Below are 18,915 nucleotides of genomic sequence, written 5' to 3'. Positions count from 1 at the left end.
TGCTGGCTAACTAGTGTGGTTTTTTAAAAAAATATTTTATAGATATTAAAAAGCTTTGTAAATCGTTTTTTCTCCTCCTTCTTGACCCTAGGAAGCTCTAAGTGAAATTGTGTGCTTAATTGATTTTTTATATAAATACTCCTGTCCCCATTGACTTCACCTTCTTAGTTACTAGATTCCTGAGCTTTTGTGTTTGTTTACATGGCCTTATGATTTATTTTACCTGTATATCATTAAAAATTGCCTGATTTCTTTTGAAAGTGAGATTATAATAATAAATATAAAAATTTTATTAAATACTCAAAATGTTGAGAATACTGTTTTTGGAGGAATGGATTCAGAAGACAATATGCCTGTTCAATTTTTTTTTTTTAATCTATGATCAGAAAAATAGAGTATACACATACATACCATCCCTCATGACATATTTTATTACTTACCAGTAGGGGCTTTTTTAAATATGACTATGGTAATGTAACTATGGTTGAGGCTTACCTTCATTGAATTGGTTCTGTTTCTAATTCTAAAATTTATTACTTAGGCTTCCCCTGAGAGATCGACAAGAACTCAGCAAAAAGAATTTCAGACTTACATTTTGGATAGTGTGATGGATCATTTGCTTGCAGCTGATGTTTTACTGGGTAATATTATGTTATCTTCACTTTGTTAAAAAATACTGGTAATCACTTCCCTTCTTTATTTAAACTCCAAGTATACCACTGTTTTAACTTCATCTTTTTCCTTCTTTCCTGTGCATTTTCCCATCATATTGGTATTTTCCTTTGAACCTGGCCTTAATGATCAGCAACAAGGACTACTTAAGCTGCTTGTCCACTTTCGTACATTCAGAGGTGGCAGGAAGGGGACAAGGAAAGAGAAAAAAGTGTTTTTAAGACCATATTATGTGAACAGGCTCTATTTTTATAAATTAGCTAATACTTTAAAAAATTAACTTATTGTAGTATTGTTACAAACAAGCAAATTATAAATGTAGCACTCTGAATGAGCACCCAGACAACATGCCTCTGTAAGAACAAATGATAGAAATGTGCTACCAGCACCCGCAGAAACTCCCCTCTCCTTGACCCAATTACTAGTCTCTGAGTCACTGCCTCAACTTCTAAAACAGCAGATTCATTTCACCTGTCCTTGAACCTTAGCCACACAGGATCACACAACATGTATTCTCTTTAGTCCGGCTTTTTACACCCAATACTGTGTTCATGAGATTTATCCACATAGTTGCATGTGGCAGGAGTCCATTCATTTCTGTGTAATGTTCTTTTATATGAATATATAAATTTATCCAATTTGTTGTTGATGGACATTCAGTAGTTTCTAGCTGGAGACAATTAGAAATAAAACTGCTATCAATGTTCTTTATATAATATCAGTTTTACTACATGAAGACACACAATGAAAAGTTTTGCATCATGTAGTAATTTAGAGTTAGGCAGGAATAATAATTGCAATCAGTAAAAACTCAAATTTCTAGAAAGGAGGGGCTTAATTCTCCTGGCTCCATTGGAGGCGGAGCCAGGAGGATTAGCCTTGAGCCAGTATGTACACAGCAGGCACACTCAAGACCCTTTGGCAGCTATGGAAGTGAAAGAGTGCTGATAAGGATCCTGGAGGGGGCAAAAGGTACCCCTTGGCTATTCGTAATTCCTCTGGATCTCTCTTCTGCCAAAATTACTTCGTTGTGCTTAAAGGTATATTCAAAAAGAAAAAGTTTAGTGGTTTCCTTTATCCTTTATTAGTTATACAGTATCAATTTACAGCTAATAAACTGACAATTTTTCTGTCAAAGGGGGACCATCTATCACTGACTTTAAGTTGAAGAACTGTTTTCTTATCACAGACTGTCATAAGATAGAAAGTTCACAGTCTGCATCCATAACATTTTTATCCTGCAGAAAGTATCTCTTTCAACATTTATCATGACTTCTGGCCATGAACATCATTTTGCTTCAAGTGGCCCATAAGAGTTAGGAGTCTTATTTCTGATTATAGTAGGTGTACTCATTTTTCCTTCGCCTGACTTGTTTAAGGGTCTGGTCTCGGGCTGGTTGATATCCATTTTCTTAGACATTTTTTTTTTTTTCCCTGTTGGAATTTAGGAGAAGATGCATCTCTTCCTATCACCAGTGGAGGAAGCTACCAGGTATTGGTGAACAATGTGTTTTATTTCACACAACGTGTGGTGGACAAGCTTTGGCAAGGCATGTTCAACAAAGAATCTAAACTTCTTATAGATTTTATAATTCAACTAATTGCACAGGTAATCCATTGTCATATTAGCTGTAGAGTACATGTTTTCCTATTGAGAAACTTTCCTCGGGTGTCAAAATTGTTGGAAATAATTGTAACTAATAAGATAATGAATGTTGACTTTTAATGTGAAGCTCAGCTTATTGAAAGTGAATAAAACCTTTGTATCATAACCATTCCCCGTTACCTCCTGGCCTGGTATCCTCTTTCTCTCCAGCTGTGGGCTTCTCACTGTCTTCCCCGCTGACATCACCCTTTGCTACACTCATAGCTGGATAACTTGCCTTTGGTTTAAAGACCTTATGTTAACAGGATTTGATAAATCTTCATAGTATGATGAAAGGTTTACAGAACATGAAGATTTGCTGTTAAAGGAGTATTCTCTTCTTGCAGTTGAATCTGCACAAAGTCCATTGGAGCCGTTTCTTTGAAAATGTCATTTTACTGCCTGTCTGGGGTGCCTTTGCCTGGTTTGGCACAAGCGACAAATCTCATTCAACACATGATGTAGCAAGTAGGAAAGGCCCTTGTCGTGTGTTGTTGGCATGTGGTGCAGAGGTTCTTTCATGTCACCTAAGAATTTAAGAATAAACTTGTATGTAAGTCAGAGAAAAGTTCTCAAGTAAGATGAAAATAGAACATCAGACAACGTTTTTACTAATGTTTTAGGTAATTTTTGTGTGTAATTGAGTAGATGCTGATCACCCTGCCAGAACTTGTGGGTAGGAGACGCTATCTGGCTGGCACTTCTTCATGTTCTCAGGGAAGCTGCTTCACTCCCAGGAGGGCTGGCAGCTCTCCTCACCAGGAGGTCTATTTACACATAGCACTCATCTCCTGACATCACATTTATGTGTCTCTTGGGCTCAGAACCTAATAACATCAAGTGCTTTGTATTTTTTTGTTAATAACTCGGCAGCCCAGTACTTAGCATGGCGTCTGGTACACAGTAAATCTAATAAATGTTCATGTGTGAATGATAAGCAGGGTTTTGGGGTTTGTTTTTGTTTTTTTCCATTTTACTAAGTAAAGTATCTCTCATTTCTCTAGTCAAAGAGAAGATCCCAGGGGTTGTCACTGGATGCAGTCTATCACTGCCTCAACAGGACCATCCTGTACCAGTTCTCCCGGGCGCACAAAACCGTCCCGCAGCAAGTAGCCCTTCTTGACTCTCTCAGGGTCCTGACTGTCAACAGGAACTTGATCCTGGGCCCTGGAAACCATGACCAAGAATTCATCAGCTGTCTGGCTCACTGCCTCATTAACCTGCATGTTGGGAGGTAACTTTTAGGTTCAGTTTAAACTGGTCTTTATTTTATTAATACTTCTTTGATGATAACATTTCTTTTCTCTGTAATCTCAGTTTTACTTAAAATTTCATGAGAAGGTAAAAAACAAGTATTGAATTTTTGCAATGAGATAATGATTTTTTTTTTGCTTTAATTTCCTTTTTCTTTTTGTTCATCACATGTCATATATACTTTTAAAAAGATTATTTACTTTAAAGTAATTTAGATACACGCTGTCAGAGGTGAAGAGGAGTAAAAGGATAGGAATGCAGTAAATAAATGCAATATGGGTAAAGTTAGTATTTTTCCATTGATTGTTTTGACAGATATTTCTTTGGTGTCTTCTGAGGGCCAGGCACTGAGTTAGGGACTGGGAAGAAATATGAGTAAGTCAGATCCTGTGGCAGGTCTTGGAGCTCGCGGTCTAGGAGGGAGGACCAGTAACTAAGCACGGCCAGTCAGATGTGCTAAGTGCTCTGCTAGAAGCGTGGAGCTCAGGGAGAAAGCGTGTGCCAGGTGGCCTGCCTGGGAGAGACGGCTGCTGAGTTACAGCGTGAACCTGGTTGAGGAGCAAGTTACCGTCCCAAGAAAACAAGGAAAAGTGATATCAGAAGAAAGCGTTCACCTCTGTGGTTTCCCAGAGGGAAAAAGAATATGGTGCATAGGAAACTGCGCGTATTCCACTGCTGCCTGGAGCACAGAGTGGTGACATAGAGATGGGAGAGGGAGCACAGACATACGAGGAAAACGTTCATAAATGAACTTTTTGCAATTTTTAGGTAAAAATGTTAATAGTCATCAAAAAGCATCTGAAATAATATGTTCATCTTAATGCTGTAATTTAATTTAATTACATTTAGTCCAGTGGATTTGTGATATCACTCCTTAAAAATGACATTTCCGTGATAAATTAGAAGTTCTGTTTTGTGAGTCTGCCGAATGTCTGTCTGCCATTAATGCAACTTTGTGACAGAGCCAGCATTCACTGGTGTCTGCAGAGTAATAGTCATTACAGTTTGCAGCTACAATAATTTCCTTCATAGAATTTAAACTGCCTGGAATTTTCTAGCAATGTGGATGGATTTGGACTGGAAGCAGAAGCCCGCATGACTACATGGCATATTATGATCCCCTCGGATATTGAACCAGATGGTGGTTACAGCCAAGATATTAGTGAAGGTAATTATCTCAATTTCCCCCCCACACCTTTCTCTACACTCATTTCTGACAAGCTTATTAACCAGAAATGTATTAATACATCTTTTGTTACCCAAACATTATTGACCAGAGATGTTTCAGTGTTGACTTACATAACAAATCACTGACCATAGGCGTTAGTTTCTGCAAAAATCCCCCGGTCGATAATGTGTTAAGATACAGCCAAAAAAACTAACTTTCAGAAACTGCCAACATTGACAATCTGTCTCCCCGTAGGGCATACCTGATCCTATACCAATACACCCACCAACATACACTGACATGCTGGCTGTGTATCTCCTTACGCTAGGATGGGTAAACCACTAACCACTGACAATGCTTGCCCTCCACATTTCATAGTAACACTGGAAAATTTGGTGATACATTTGTACAAGTACTAACACAAACACTAAATTGTGCTTATCATTAAGAGAGCCAGCTATTGGTAGTATTAGGCCAATCACAGTAGAGGCAGATATTGCTTGAGACAAGTTGTCAGTACTGCCATTTTTATTCTTTCTTCCTCTCTTTTTTAATCTAGTTCTCCCACTGATTTTGTTAAGTTCCATGCATTGAAGTCTTCGGGTGGACTGATTTCTGGTTTCCAACAATGTTCAGTTGAAAAGATTAGATAATTACAGAAGTGTTTGTTTCTCCAGCAATATAGTGTGGTCGTTCTACGTATGATTTTATCCTTTGTCCATTTCTTATTCTTTCATTCATTTAAGCATTAATTTGTTCTGTTATTTTACTAAAATTTCTTGAATCCCAGTGATTGTTTCCGCCCAAGGAACTAAGTCTAGAAAACTGGTCCCCAAAGTGAAGGGCTCAGACTAGAAACATTGGCATCATTTGGGAACTTGTTGGAAAAGCAGATTCTCTGGTCTGACTCAGATCTGCTGAGTACTCAGTACTCAGATACTCTGGAAGGTGGAGACCAGCAATCTGTTTTAAACTCCCAAGTGATCCTGCTGCTTGCCAGATATTGACTGGTCTAGAGCAGTAGTCCAAAGTAAGATGGAATTTAATAGTAAAAATTCTAAAAATGTTTATTATTTCTTTCCTTTTGCAAACTATTCAAGAACAGTTAACTTATTAGTGAGTGTACTTAAATATTGAATTGTCCAAAAAGTTTGTTCAGGTTTTCCCATAGGATAGTATGGAAAAACCCAAGGGAAATTTTTAGCCAACCCAATATTTAGATCTAAAATTTGCTTTTAAGTGAGGAGTATATTCTTCTCTTTCAATATAAGCTAGATAATAAAATGTATATGTGATTTCCAGTTTTATAAATTAAAATGCACTCTTTTTGCTTGAATAGAAAGTTACTTTAAATTTTCCAAGTAGCCAACCACGTTTTTGGTTATCTGAATAATCATTTTCTTTCTTTTTTTTTTTTTAACTGAGCTGGCTATAATGTGAAGCCTTTTTTTTTTTTTTTTTTTTGGATGATTAAGTACTGTACATCTAAGTTGAAATTCTTAGATGTAAAACAATTAAAAAAATACTAACTACCTTTGTATTATTTTTGATCACTTGCTGTTTTTCATTTCCTAGGGCGTCAGCTTCTCATAAAAGCTGTCAACAGAGTTTGGACGGAATTAATTCATAGTAAGAAACAAGTCTTGGAGGAGCTTTTCAAAGTCACTCTACCTGTGAATGAAAGAGGCCACGTGGACATAGCTATAGCAAGGCCGCTCATCGAAGAAGCTAGTTTGAAGTGCTGGCAGAATCATCTAGGTAAGAACGTTTACAGATACCATGTGGCCAAGAGACTTACACATGACTGTCCTATATGGGTGCCCTTTAGATATGAAATTAAAACTTTCCCCAAAGGATATTATGATGGCAGTAGAAATGAAAATCAATACAGTATAGACCATTCTAGAATGATTATATTGTATCAGGCTTCCCTTGAGGCTCAGCTGGTAAAAAATCCACCTGCAATGTGGAAAACCTGGGTTCGATCCCTGGGTTGGGAAGATCCCCTGTAGAAGGGAAAGGCTACCCACTCCAGTATTCTGGCCTGGAGAATTCCATGGGGTTGCAAAGAGTTGGACACTACTGAGCACTTTCACTTTCAGAATGATTATACTGAAATTAAGCTTTTCTTCTTAGATTTCTTTTTTTTAAATCTGAGATGTGTTATACATCAAGGTATCTATGAGCATGGTAAATAATATATTGCTCACAACTTCAGTATGGTCATCATCTTGGCTATGACTCCATATCCCTTATCTATAATTCTAAAGTGCCAAAAACCCTAAAAATCCAAAATGTTATTATTAATTTGATGTCAGAACTCACTTGGTGGCAAAACCTAACCTATCTTTGTTTCTCCTACTAGGCATGAATATTCATACATTTTGTTGCAGAAATATTAGTTATTATTTTATTCATTATGGTTTATTACTCTAGATCCTCAGATGCTATTGTATAACATATAGTATACATACCGTATCACCTTTTTAAAATCCAGAACTTTTTAAATTCCAAAGTATACACAACACCATAGACTCTAGGTAGGGCATTGTGAATTGTTATTAACATAGAAATTGATGACAGTTAAAATAAATTTGCATAACATTGCAGAGCTATGAGTTTTCACCCAGATGTGCGTCCAGCCAGTACAATAATTATTAAGCAGGTATCCTTACACAAGATAAGTAAATGTCGTATCTAAGACAGCATTTACAGATGCTTTTGATAACTACAGAAATGTGCTTTGTAACTATGATGACAAAGTACTAAAAGTAAGGCGAGTAAATACATGGAGAAATTGTAAAATACTCTTAATTTTAATCCTGTAGCCCATGAAAAGAAGTGCATAAGTAGAGGAGAAGCTTTAATGCCCACCACACAATCCAAATTGTCCCGTGTCAGCAGTGGCTTTGGTCTTTCCAAATTAACGGGATCAAGAAGGAATCGAAAGGAAAGCGGGCTTCATAAACACAGCCTTTCCACCCAGGTACATCGTTTAGTTTTGTTAATGATATTAGAACTTTGTATTTCAAGGTTTAGTTACAGTGTTTTATATAATACACTTAACACATACAATCATAAGATTTGAATTGACACTCTACATTTTTGCTTTCGGACAGAGAGATAACTCTGGTTATGGGGTCTTCTCCCATTTTATTATGATACAGTTGCACTATGAATGTTGTGTATTTGATCCATGTCATGAATGAATATAAGATGAGATTTCAGATATTGATATATGATCAGACTATAGTTTTTTCCCAATTTTTTCAAGCATTTAATAGTTCTATTATTAATAGTTATATAAATTTTAAATCAATAACAAAATGACATTTAAATAATTTTATTATACACACCAATTTTTGATTTTTTTTTAACTCCTCCACCTCCAGCATTAATTTCTTCCTCATCATACTCTTTGCCATCTCAGAATCTCAGTGGCATCAGTGAAAAGCATCTGGGAGAAACCATGTGTATGAGTCATTCCATGTGTCAGGTCGGGCTCCCTAGCAAGTGCATTCTGAGAGAGGGTTTAGTGTGCAAGCTGCTTATTAGGGGTGCCCTTGATATTTGTGGAGAAGGCGATGGCACCCCATTCCAGTACTCTTGCCTGGAAAATCCCATGGACGGAGGAGCCTGGTGGGCTGCAGTCCATGGGGTCGCTAAGAGTTGGACACAACTGAGCGACTTCACTTTCACTTTGATATTTGTGGTAGGGATAAAAACGAGGCAGGACTGCTTATGGGGAAATGTCAGGGTACAGTGCAGGTCTGGCGACAGACCAGGTAGACCCAAGTGGAGCCTTGGTACCAAAGTGACCTGGCGGAGTTAACTTGTACTGAGCTGAAATGGCTCAGCCCGCTTGCCCCCAAATCAGGCAGTGATTGTGGGGTACACTGCAGCTCTCTGCAGCTGAGATGATCCCTGAAGTGCGGACAGCACACCCAGAAGCTGTGGCAGTGAGCCCTTCCGTGAAGGGGCAGTAGGGGTTGGGGTGTTGGGATCTGAGTCCATCACATAAGCCTCCGTCAGATTCATCAGATAATTCATCCTTCACAGTTTTTTGTGGGATATTTGGGATGTTGTTGTGATGCCTTTAATAGAATTTTAACTAACTGCCTTATTTCAAGGCTAGTTAACATTTTCTTTTTCAGAAAATCCATGAAATATTAAGACTCTTTTCCCACCCATTATTAGGAGATTTCTCAGTGGATGTTTACACACATCGCTGTTGTTCGTGACTTGGTAGACACACAATATAAGGAATACCAGGAGGTAAGAGTCATAACCTTAATAATGGTTTGTTTTGCATTTCTCAAGTGAGAAAAGACTGTTTCCCTTGGTATCTTCCTCCTGCTTTTAAGAGTAAGTTGCTGAACTGCATTCATCATCAAAGGTGATGTTTTTAGTTATTCCTGGCAGCAGCTACTTTGGCCACTGGTTTTAAGACAGAAAGAGTGGAACTTCCTTTGGGCAAACTGCATTAAAAAGTGACAGACTGGAGATCAGCACAGCTGAACCCTAATAACATTCATGACCATCATATTTCATGTGTTTGTTCCTAATAAAAATTAAAATGTCAGAAGATCCCTTTTTCAGACTTAATACAGAGATCATCAGCATGTGCATCAAAGTCTCTGAGAAGTCTCTTAAAATTCTAAAAAATTAAAACATAAAGTTTTTTTTTTATTATTACAAGTTCTTAGTAATTTTGTCAATAAAAACTTCAGTGAAATCTTGATTAATTCATAATTACTTAACAACGTATCCTAAATATTTCCATGGCAGCTAAATTGTATGCATTAAGGATTTCTGAATGATAAGCTGCTAATATTTTATGGGCATGATACTAGATATTTAGTTATTACAGGTGATTTCCTCCCGTCAGGAACACATAAGTACTATTATGATATCATATAACATCAAGATGACTTCTTCAATAACCATTAGGGTTAGTTATATAAAGAGATCTTTATTACTAGACTTTAAAAGTATATACTTATATTTCATGAATCATTAGATAAGTTAGTCACAAGCATCTACTGTTGAAATGTTACACATTTTGGTATTTGACAATAGCAAGAAGTTATTCCACAAGTCATAAGTTTCCCTTATAGTAAGTTGATTTGAATCTCTCCCAGTGGCCAAGTAAAAATGATTTTCCTTTTCTTTTTATATAAATGTTAAGTTCCCTATCAGAACTGCATGTGCATATTCTCTACCTAAAAGTATTGGAAATGTTATGGAGATCAGCAGGTATCTAGTGTGTTGGCAATATTTCTTGACCTGGCTTTGTAGATTTTCTTTTATTCTTGTTCTGGTAACTGCTTTACAATCTAGGGTGGGGAAGGGGATTCAGCCTTAAATTCATGTCTTTTTTATCTCTCACTGGACAAGCCATTACATTGTATTTTCATAAATAATATTGCCATCTTCCCTGTGTCTTGAGTTACAAGTTTCTTCTACACTCGGGTCAAGTGTACCACACAAGCTACCCTGTACATACCTTCCACGGAACTTGGCGCTAAAATAATCCCCTTGGGCCATCACTAAAACCCACCTTCTCACAAAATAGCTTATTTTAGCCATAAATAAGTGTAATTTTACTTTTATGATATTGACTGAAATGGCGTGGATTGGGTTCTGTTACCAAATACTAACTTGGTTTTAAGCTGTTTATAGACTTTTAATTGTTGCTCCTGCTTTTGCTTGAAAACCAACCTGGACTCCCCTCCACCCCTACTCCCTTAGCGTCAGCAAAATGCCCTGAAGTACGTGACGGAAGAGTGGTGCCAGATCGAGTACGAGCTGCTGCGGGAGCGGGGGCTCTGGGGCCCCCCCATTGGTTCCCATCTCGACAAATGGATGTTGGAGATGACAGAGGGGCCCTGCAGAATGAGGAAAAAAATGGTGCGAAATGATATGTTTTATAACCATTACCCTTACGTGCCAGAAACGGAGCAGGAAACCAACGTGGCGGTGAGTGCTCAAAAGTCAGCGTTTGTCATGGCGGTCTCAAGTTTCCCTTCTTTTTTTGCAAGCATTTTCTCTTATTCAGTTACGTAAAATACCTGATCTAGAAAATTCGATGAACTGTATTACGTTGGCACTGTCAGGATGGTGGCGATGGAATGAAAAGATAAGCAGGGAGATCGCACAGTGAAGCAGTTTAGGTTGGAGACCCTGGAGCTGGCTGCCCGGTCAGTAGCTGATAACCTAGTATCAGCCACTTGAACCTCTTTAGGTTCTGCTTTCTTCACGCCTAAAATGGAGAAAAATAGCAGCTCCATCTTAGAAGCCATTAGGAGGATTAAGTGATTAAAATTAGTCAAGTACTCAGAAAAGTGTCTAGCACGGAATAAACACTATCTGTTAAGTAAATAAAATAACACAGCCACTAAGCAGTACTCTGAAGAAATGCAGAGCGCAGCCAAAGAATAATAGTAGCCCGAGTGTCTAGATCATCCCAGTTATGTTGAGAAGCTTCATCACAGGTTCCACCAGTATAAAACAGACAGCATTTGCCCTTAAATTTCTTTTTATTCAGACAAGTTGCCCTTCCTAAAGCCTTCATTCAGATTTTTGCACTGACCAGAAAAATGTTGTCTATAAACTGATCATGATTTAAGAATCATGCTTTTTTTTTTTTAACATTTGGGAAAATGCAGTCTTCCCCTGTAAAGTCACTGCAAATTGAGGAAGAGAAACCCCTTCACAGTTTAAGTACTTTCACATTCTTGACTCAGACATGATTCTCTCAACAATGGAAGAAACCAAGATTAATAAAAAAGACTTGGTGCGTGTGTCTTCTAGTGAGAAGATGGTGTAACATGAGACGACTTGGATTGCTCCAGTGCCTCTTTTTTTCTCAGTCAAAACCCTGGCTTCATTTATCTTGTGCTAATTGACTCCACTTTGTCCTGTTGCTATTTAGAATATCGTAGATCTTAGACCTGCTAATACATAGTTGTTTACGATTTTTTAAAGATTGCTCCCTAAAGTTTTGTTTTTCTCAAAGCTATTTCATTCTGTCAAAAATGCCATACTTGGTAAATTTTAACTTAAAGCACTATAATTTCTCATACTAGTGCACTCGGTAGCAAAAAAAATGCACCCATATTTTTGCAGCCTTCGAATAGCACATACTTTTGTCAGAGCAGACTAGCAGTACAATCTCTGATTATTCATCCATTTTTCCCAAGTAAATAATTGATTAAGAATTTAAGCCTGTAGAATTTGATAAAATATTTTTATGAAGTCAACACACAATTAAGAATATGAATTAAGAAACTCATTCAAATTGAATACATTTAAGAATATGAATTAAGAAACTGAACCTAGTGGCTCAGAGGTTAAAGCGTCTGCCTCCGATGCGGGAGACCCGGATTCGATCCCTGGGTCGGGAAGATCCCCTGGAGAAGGAAATGGTAACCCACTCCAGTATTCTTGCCTGGAGAATCCCATGGATGGAGAAGCCTGGTAGGCTATAGTCCACAGGGTCGCAAAGAGTCAGACACGACTTAGCAACTTCACCTTCACCTTCAAGAATATGAAAACAGAAGATGAATGTGCACTCTTAAATATAAGACCATTCACTATATAACTGAGATATATACTTTTTGAGTTACATAACCATAGGTTTTCTTTTTTTTTAACTGTGTGTACTCCATTGCTTCTTATAACAGTGTCATTTGTTTTAAAAAGTATTTTCAAAAATTTTTATCAGAGTATAGTTAATTTACAATGTTGTTAGTTTCAGCTGTACAACAAAGTGATTTAGTTATAAATATATCTCTTCTTTTTTAGATTCTTTTCCCATACAGGCCATTACAGAGTATTGAGTAGAGTCCCTGTGCTATACAAGGAACTCTATACCTGCTATACAGCAGGTCCTTATCAGTTATCTATTTTATATGTAGTAGTGTGTATATGTCAATCCCAGTCTTCAATTTATCCCTTGCCCCCTCCTTACCTCCCAAAACCTTAAGTTACAAAAGTATGTTTGAAGTTCTATATCAGATAAAAACATAATAATCTATTCAGAGTTCACACTTACAACCTTAATATCCATTAGCATTTTACCTTATCAAAGGAGTTCATCAGCCTGTGAAATCTATAAACAGTCTCAGAAATAAGTGTGCACCATATGGAGCTTTCCCTGCCCTGCCCGCGCCCCCCCCCCCCCAATTGGGTTACATATTGCAAAATACAAGGCAGTCGAGAAATGTTAGAGATACATTTACAAAAAAGGAAAAAGCAGGTGGGAAGGGGAGATGATTACAGATTGTGGAATTCATGCTGCTTTAGTTCATGTAAAGTCAGGGTTAATATGCTATGATGAAATTTTCCAAATGAATAATGATTTTGGTGGTGCTAGTTCAAAATCTGTAAACTTGAAACACCATTAAATGTCCACTTTTTTATGGAATATGCCATCTGGCAATATTGACATCAAGGAAAATTCCAAAAAGTAGAAGCAAATGCTATTTCACTAACTTCTATTGTAAAATAAAAAAGAGCAGGGACTTCTAGTGGTCCAGTGGCTAAGACTCTCCACTCCCAATGCAGGGGGCAAGGGTTCGATCCCTGGTCAGGGAGCTAGATTCCCACATGCCACAACTGAGAGTATGCATGCCACGACTAAAAGAGATCCCACGTGCTGCAACGAATACTTGGCACAGGTAAATAAATAAATAAATGATAAATATTAAAGAGAGAGTGCACAGATACTTACAAGGCACAATGTGCTTGATGCTCTGCAGAGCATTTACTTACAATTCCAGGGCCCTCTGAAGTGTAGTTATGTTATTATCCCAATTTCACAGATGAGAAATAGAAGCCTAGAAAATTAAGGAATCTCTTCTAGGTAGCAAGGCAAGATATAATACTAAGTAGCAGAGCAAGATATAATAACTATAGGTTGATAATTCCTCAGGAGTTGAATCAGTCTTTAAAAAAGAGTCCAATCTCTGGTGGTTTTGAGACATCATCAACAGACAGTGAATTTCTTTCAGAGAGAAACCATATACTAGATTTTTTTTTTCTCTTTTTGTATTTTCAAAGAATTTTTTTGATGTGGACCATTTTTTTAAAGTTTTTGTTGAAATTGCTACAACATTGCCTACATGTTGTGTTTAGGCTTTTTTTTTTTTTTTTGGCCACAAGTCATACGGGATCTTAGCTCCCAAGCTAGTGATGGGACCTGCACCACCTGCACCGAAAGGCTACACCCCAACCACTGGACCACCAGGAAAGTCCCATATGCTAGGGTTTTCTCTCTAATGCTGAAGAGTATATAGAGCTTAGTAAGTGTTCAATGAATGGACTTGTCAGCGCTCTTTCTTCCTAAATTAGAATTTATCCATTGCTTCCCATTCAGTATTCTTAGAGAATTTTCCTAATTATTCTTGCACTACAAAGGGCTAGAGTCAAATTTTATGGGGTGTAAAGTTTCTGTAACTTGGGGAGGCTCTATAATAAAAAGAGTATGGCATTATGAATAAAAAATTGCTAGAGCCTCTCTTGCAGGGCTTTGAAAGGAGCCCATGGGAAGTGAGGACTCAGTTGAGGTATAAGCTTAGTCAGTTTCATAGTAAATACTCCTCTACTCTGAACCATTTTGAATGTGGCCTCCCAGAATCAGAGACCAGTCACATCTTTCCTTTACGCTTGTGGAAATGCGCCGTTCTCCTTGTACCCATCTTTATAAAATATAGGCAGTACTTTTCGCAACCTAAGAGGTATTTCAGGTATGCTGCTGCTGCTAAGTCGCTTCAGTCATGTCCGACTCTGTGCGACCCCATAGACAGCAGCCCACCAGGCTCCCCTGTCCCTGCGATTCTCCAGGCAAGGAACACTGGAGTGGGTTGCCATTTCCTTCTCCAATACATGAAAGTAAAAAGTGAAAATGAAGTCGCTCAGTCATGTCTGACTCTTAGCGACTCCATGAACTGCAGCCTACCAGGCTCCTCCGCCCATGGGATTTTCCAGGCAAGACTACTGAAGTGGGGTGCCATTGCCTTCTCCGATTTCAGGTATAACAGGTACTAAAAATTGCTTTTGAAGCCTCTTGAGAGGTACAATAGGTTCTGCCTGGAGTAAGGACAAGTGATTTGATCTTCACCTTATTTATTAAGAAGAATCATTGTTTAAGTAACATTTAACTCTTTAGTCCTGTTGCTTGAGGTGAACATACAGTGATGATTTCAAAGTTATTTCTTGTTTTAAAATCTTTGATGTGTTAGAAATAATCAAGTGATTATTTCTTTGGTCATTATTTCTTAAACCTGGATAATGCTACATACTGTGTTAAAAAGTAGCTTATCTTTTATTGTAAGTTTTGAACTTTATTTTTAAGTTAGATGTTTGTCGAATGAAGAGAATATTTTAGTGTTTCATTTGCCACAGGATTAAAAGCTTTGAAGTTTTATTAACTAAAATTATTTTAATGAGAACAAAAATTAATTTTGTCCTGAGAAAAGTTATGTATGTGTGCAAAATTTTCTAATTGCACTTAAAAGTCCCTTTGCACAGGGACTTTTCTTGGAGGGTTGATTTCAAATCTAAAATAGCTATACTGAGTTGTACTATAATTCTGTATTTTAAGTGGTAATATTATTTATAAATACTAAGATGTGAGCCTGGGAAATGATGCAAATACAAAACCTGGTGGTTTTTAAGCAGCTAGCTGCTCAGAATCCTGAGGAAGGAGAATAAAATTCCAAACTTTGCCACTTTAAAATTATATTTAAGTACTAAAACCAGGTTTTAATTCTACAAGCCCCTTATTTTCACAGAATAATAGTCTCAAACAAATTTACTGTTCTTTGCAAATATTATTGGGATAAAACCCTCACTATTTCCCTTTAATGTTGAGCTGCTCAGGGCAGAAGGGTAAACAACTCACCTAAGTTCCTTTTCTTGTAATTAAGTGAGTCTCCTGTGGCTTCCCCTGCATATATTTTTATATGCTATGTATTAACTAAGCAGCTCAGGAAATTCCATTGCCAGTAACAGAGAAAACTTAGAAGTAAAGGAACTATAAAATTATTTACTAGAAATTCTGACATTGAAAATTTTAAATTTCTGTATAAACATAGTTATAATAATAATTTATAATTTTTTAAATTAAATAGAACTGTGATATGCTAAAATTATTAGTATACATATACCTTTGATGTTGAACACTGTACCTTTTAGTAAAATAAGAACCTCAGTTAGTGGCTCAGTGAGCAACTGTGTATTAAACCAGCCCTCCGTCATATGCTCCAGGGAACATACTATCGTGTACATGTCAGACCCTGCCCATATTCTAGTTGGGGATATATAGTGGACATCAGAATTGGGTTTGACAATAGCAGTTGGTCCATTTTGCTATATTGGTTTATCACACATCTGTCCAGTGGTCTGTCTTGTTTTATTTTTTAATTAATTTTAAAATGAGTTGGAGAAATCAGTACCTTTCACCCCTAAACACTTCCACATGTATAGCAATGGAGTTCAGTATTTGTTCAGAATTCTTTTTTTATTGGCATGAATTTTACATATACATCCTAAGTGCACCATTCTGTGAATCTCAACAAATGTGTAGTAATACTCATGTAACCCAAACCTTTACCACGATTGGGAACATGGATGTGTGTTTTAAAGATTATCTGTCAACGTAAGGTATGCTTTTAAAAGTTCGCTGTTAAGGAGAGATGTTTATTAAACCATATTAAATACTTGAAAGTATGCCCAGTAGTTCCGCGTTTGTTTTGCCAGGGGAAGCAAACATTTCTGAAAGCATTTTGCCTGCTCATATTTACTGTAAGGCCAGGTACTGGAAGTCATCTCCAAATACAAACTGTGAAAAGAAGAACTGGAAGGTTGCTTGGATGTGTTATTGTCTGTAGCTATCCGTTTGTATGTGTACGTGCACAGGCCACGTGCTGCAGCTCAACAGATCCTGCCTTCTTGTTACTCAGTTTCATTCTGAGAATAAAATACAAAGCAACTACCTTATTGTTTAAAAAGTAATGTTTAGAGAAACTTTCGGTTTGGAGGCTGATAATCCAAGCTTGCTTCCACTTTCAGCCTCTCTGGGATCTCAGCTATGAAGGCAGCAAAGGAAGAAGGTCCTCTGGCTTTTAGGGGAAGATGTTTTTTCACTAACAAGCACTTAGTGATTTCTGTGGTTTTGGATATTGTAGATAATAGTTCAAACCAGTTGCTTCTGTTGCAAAACAGATCGAGAGATAAGCACAGTAAAAGTTAGGTTGAAGATATTAATAATAGCTAGAACTAGGTTCCATTATCCAATTTTCTCTGTTTTTCCTTTGAAGCCATATAAAGAGTTGTCTATAAATTGTCCAAGACACTGGCAGCCTGTGCTCAAGTTTTGTCTGTGTGACTTTGAAGTCTGTCTTGTTCAGTAACCTTGAGAATTTTAGCAGTTATGTTTTACTTTAAAACTACTTTTGATAATTGAGAAAATAATCACAAGATGCTAAGTGATTATTTCAAGCAGCTTAGGATATCATATTAATTTTGTGTGAGTGCATCTTCCATATTTCATACAATCCTCAAGAGTATTTTATTTTTGTGTTGCTCTTTGTTATTTTTTTCTGATGTGTCTATACTTAATACCCTATTTTCAGTCTGAGATCCCAAGTAAACAGCCTGAGACACCTGATGATATCATTCCTCAAAAGGTAAACCACAAAATACCATAAAAGAATGCAAAATACTTACAGTTTTTTTATTTTAATTTCTTTGTTTTGGTTTTGTTTTATTTTATATTAGTGCATGGTAGACTAGACTAACCTAAAGGGATAACTCTCAATTTGCTGTTTCTGTAAGTTCCATGGAGTTGAAAAAAGTGAATTTCATTCCTACTAAGAGATGTTCTCATCTCTCTTGCTTTGTTCTGATTAGCTTTCTAGGATCCCTATGCAGCTCACTAACAGGCTGAATACCCATCGCTCTCACCGTGAAAAGTGTACCGCTTCACACATAAACTAACAAGTCCCAAGGCATGTTAGTAATGGGCAGCCGGACACCACCAAGTTTGTTTTCAGCTTCTCATTTAATTCTTCTAGATACTAAACAATATATATTTTGAGACTGCAAGTGTATTCTCTTTTAAAATTACTTTTTCAATCAGAAGGAACTAAATGGAAACTAAGTGTATGATCACTTCTAAATACAATTTTATTTTAATTTAAATTTATATAATTATTTTCTTTTTGCGGGAAGATTCAATACATAAGCAGTAAAAAAAAAATGCAGAACTTTACAACACAGAAATTTACCTCAAAATATTTGGGGGAGAATCCTTTTAGTTCCGAATCAGATATGAAGTCAGTATCCAAGATGTTGTCCCACATTTGTTAATTCATTGTCTTGCCCATCACTAACTATGCTTTCATCTTTTTAAAAATGAACAATTTTGAGTTGAAGATAATTGTTAAATCTTGTGTAGAGAATTGTTATAATACAAAATTAACTACCCTGCTTTCATTTCAAAAAATACTACAATATTCTTATTAATTCATCAGATTCATCCTTCCATAACTGTAATATTATTTTACAGCATTTCAGTACTTCCGTGTTACATAGTCCAGTTTTCATTTGCTGCACATCGTTCATCAGTTACCTTGCAGCTCTCTTCATTCTAAGTCTACACCTGAAGTTAAGGGTAGCGGTGGCTTGAGTTAGGTATCTTTTCACCTCAAAATTGGTTCAGTATTTTAGTCTAAGTATTTCATCCAGTTGGGCACTTTTTTTCCATTTTACTTCAAAATCATTTTTAAAAGAGTTTTACTTAAGTATTTTTGTAGATAATACATATTAACTGTTTGATGGAGAGTTAGGCTGATAGAATATTTTCAATTAGATTTTAATGGGGAAGGAAAGTAAGTTTAGAAAGAGAAGGTCTTTAAGCGTGTTTCAAACTCTTATCTTTTTCTTAATTGTTGATTCAAAGTCTGGGTCATTCTGGTCAAGGAACATATAAACTTTTCCCTTTGGTCTTACATTTTTATAGGAAATTTTAAACCTTAATTTCTCATTGTCTGTTGTTTGAAGAAAAAAAGTTTGGGTCAACTGGACAACCTGTTTTTTAAGATAAATATTAATTATTCTGAAAAGAAAATGTTCTGTATTAAACACCAAAAAGTTAAATCTCTTCTGATGT

The 18,915-nt window shown here is 36.7% G+C and overlaps 1 protein-coding gene across 8 annotated transcripts in view; it reads left to right on the top strand.

Annotated features, from left to right (window-relative positions):
- WDFY3 (WD repeat and FYVE domain containing 3) overlaps positions 1-18,915 on the top strand; it is a 285,583-nt gene that overhangs the window by 208,920 nt on the left and 57,748 nt on the right. For 5 of the 8 annotated variants that reach the window (XM_055588993.1, XM_055588987.1, XM_055588990.1 and 2 more), the window contains 9 exons: positions 542-641; positions 2,121-2,281; positions 3,322-3,551; positions 4,630-4,739; positions 6,315-6,497; positions 7,568-7,725; positions 8,937-9,014; positions 10,491-10,718; positions 17,378-17,431. In XM_055588993.1, the coding sequence (XP_055444968.1) occupies positions 542-641; positions 2,121-2,281; positions 3,322-3,551; positions 4,630-4,739; positions 6,315-6,497; positions 7,568-7,725; positions 8,937-9,014; positions 10,491-10,718; positions 17,378-17,431 (1,302 nt within the window). The remainder of the gene's footprint in view (positions 1-541; positions 642-2,120; positions 2,282-3,321; positions 3,552-4,629; positions 4,740-6,314; positions 6,498-7,567; positions 7,726-8,936; positions 9,015-10,490; positions 10,719-17,377; positions 17,432-18,915) is intronic. The other 3 variants (XM_055588991.1, XM_055588988.1, XM_055588992.1) reach the window with 2 other exon arrangements.

Source organism: Bubalus kerabau, chromosome 7 (assembly GCF_029407905.1).
Source record: "Bubalus kerabau isolate K-KA32 ecotype Philippines breed swamp buffalo chromosome 7, PCC_UOA_SB_1v2, whole genome shotgun sequence".
NCBI lineage: Eukaryota > Metazoa > Chordata > Mammalia > Artiodactyla > Bovidae > Bubalus > Bubalus kerabau.
The sequence above is the reverse complement of the archived record's forward strand: the minus strand, read 5'-3'. Positions and strand labels throughout refer to the sequence as shown.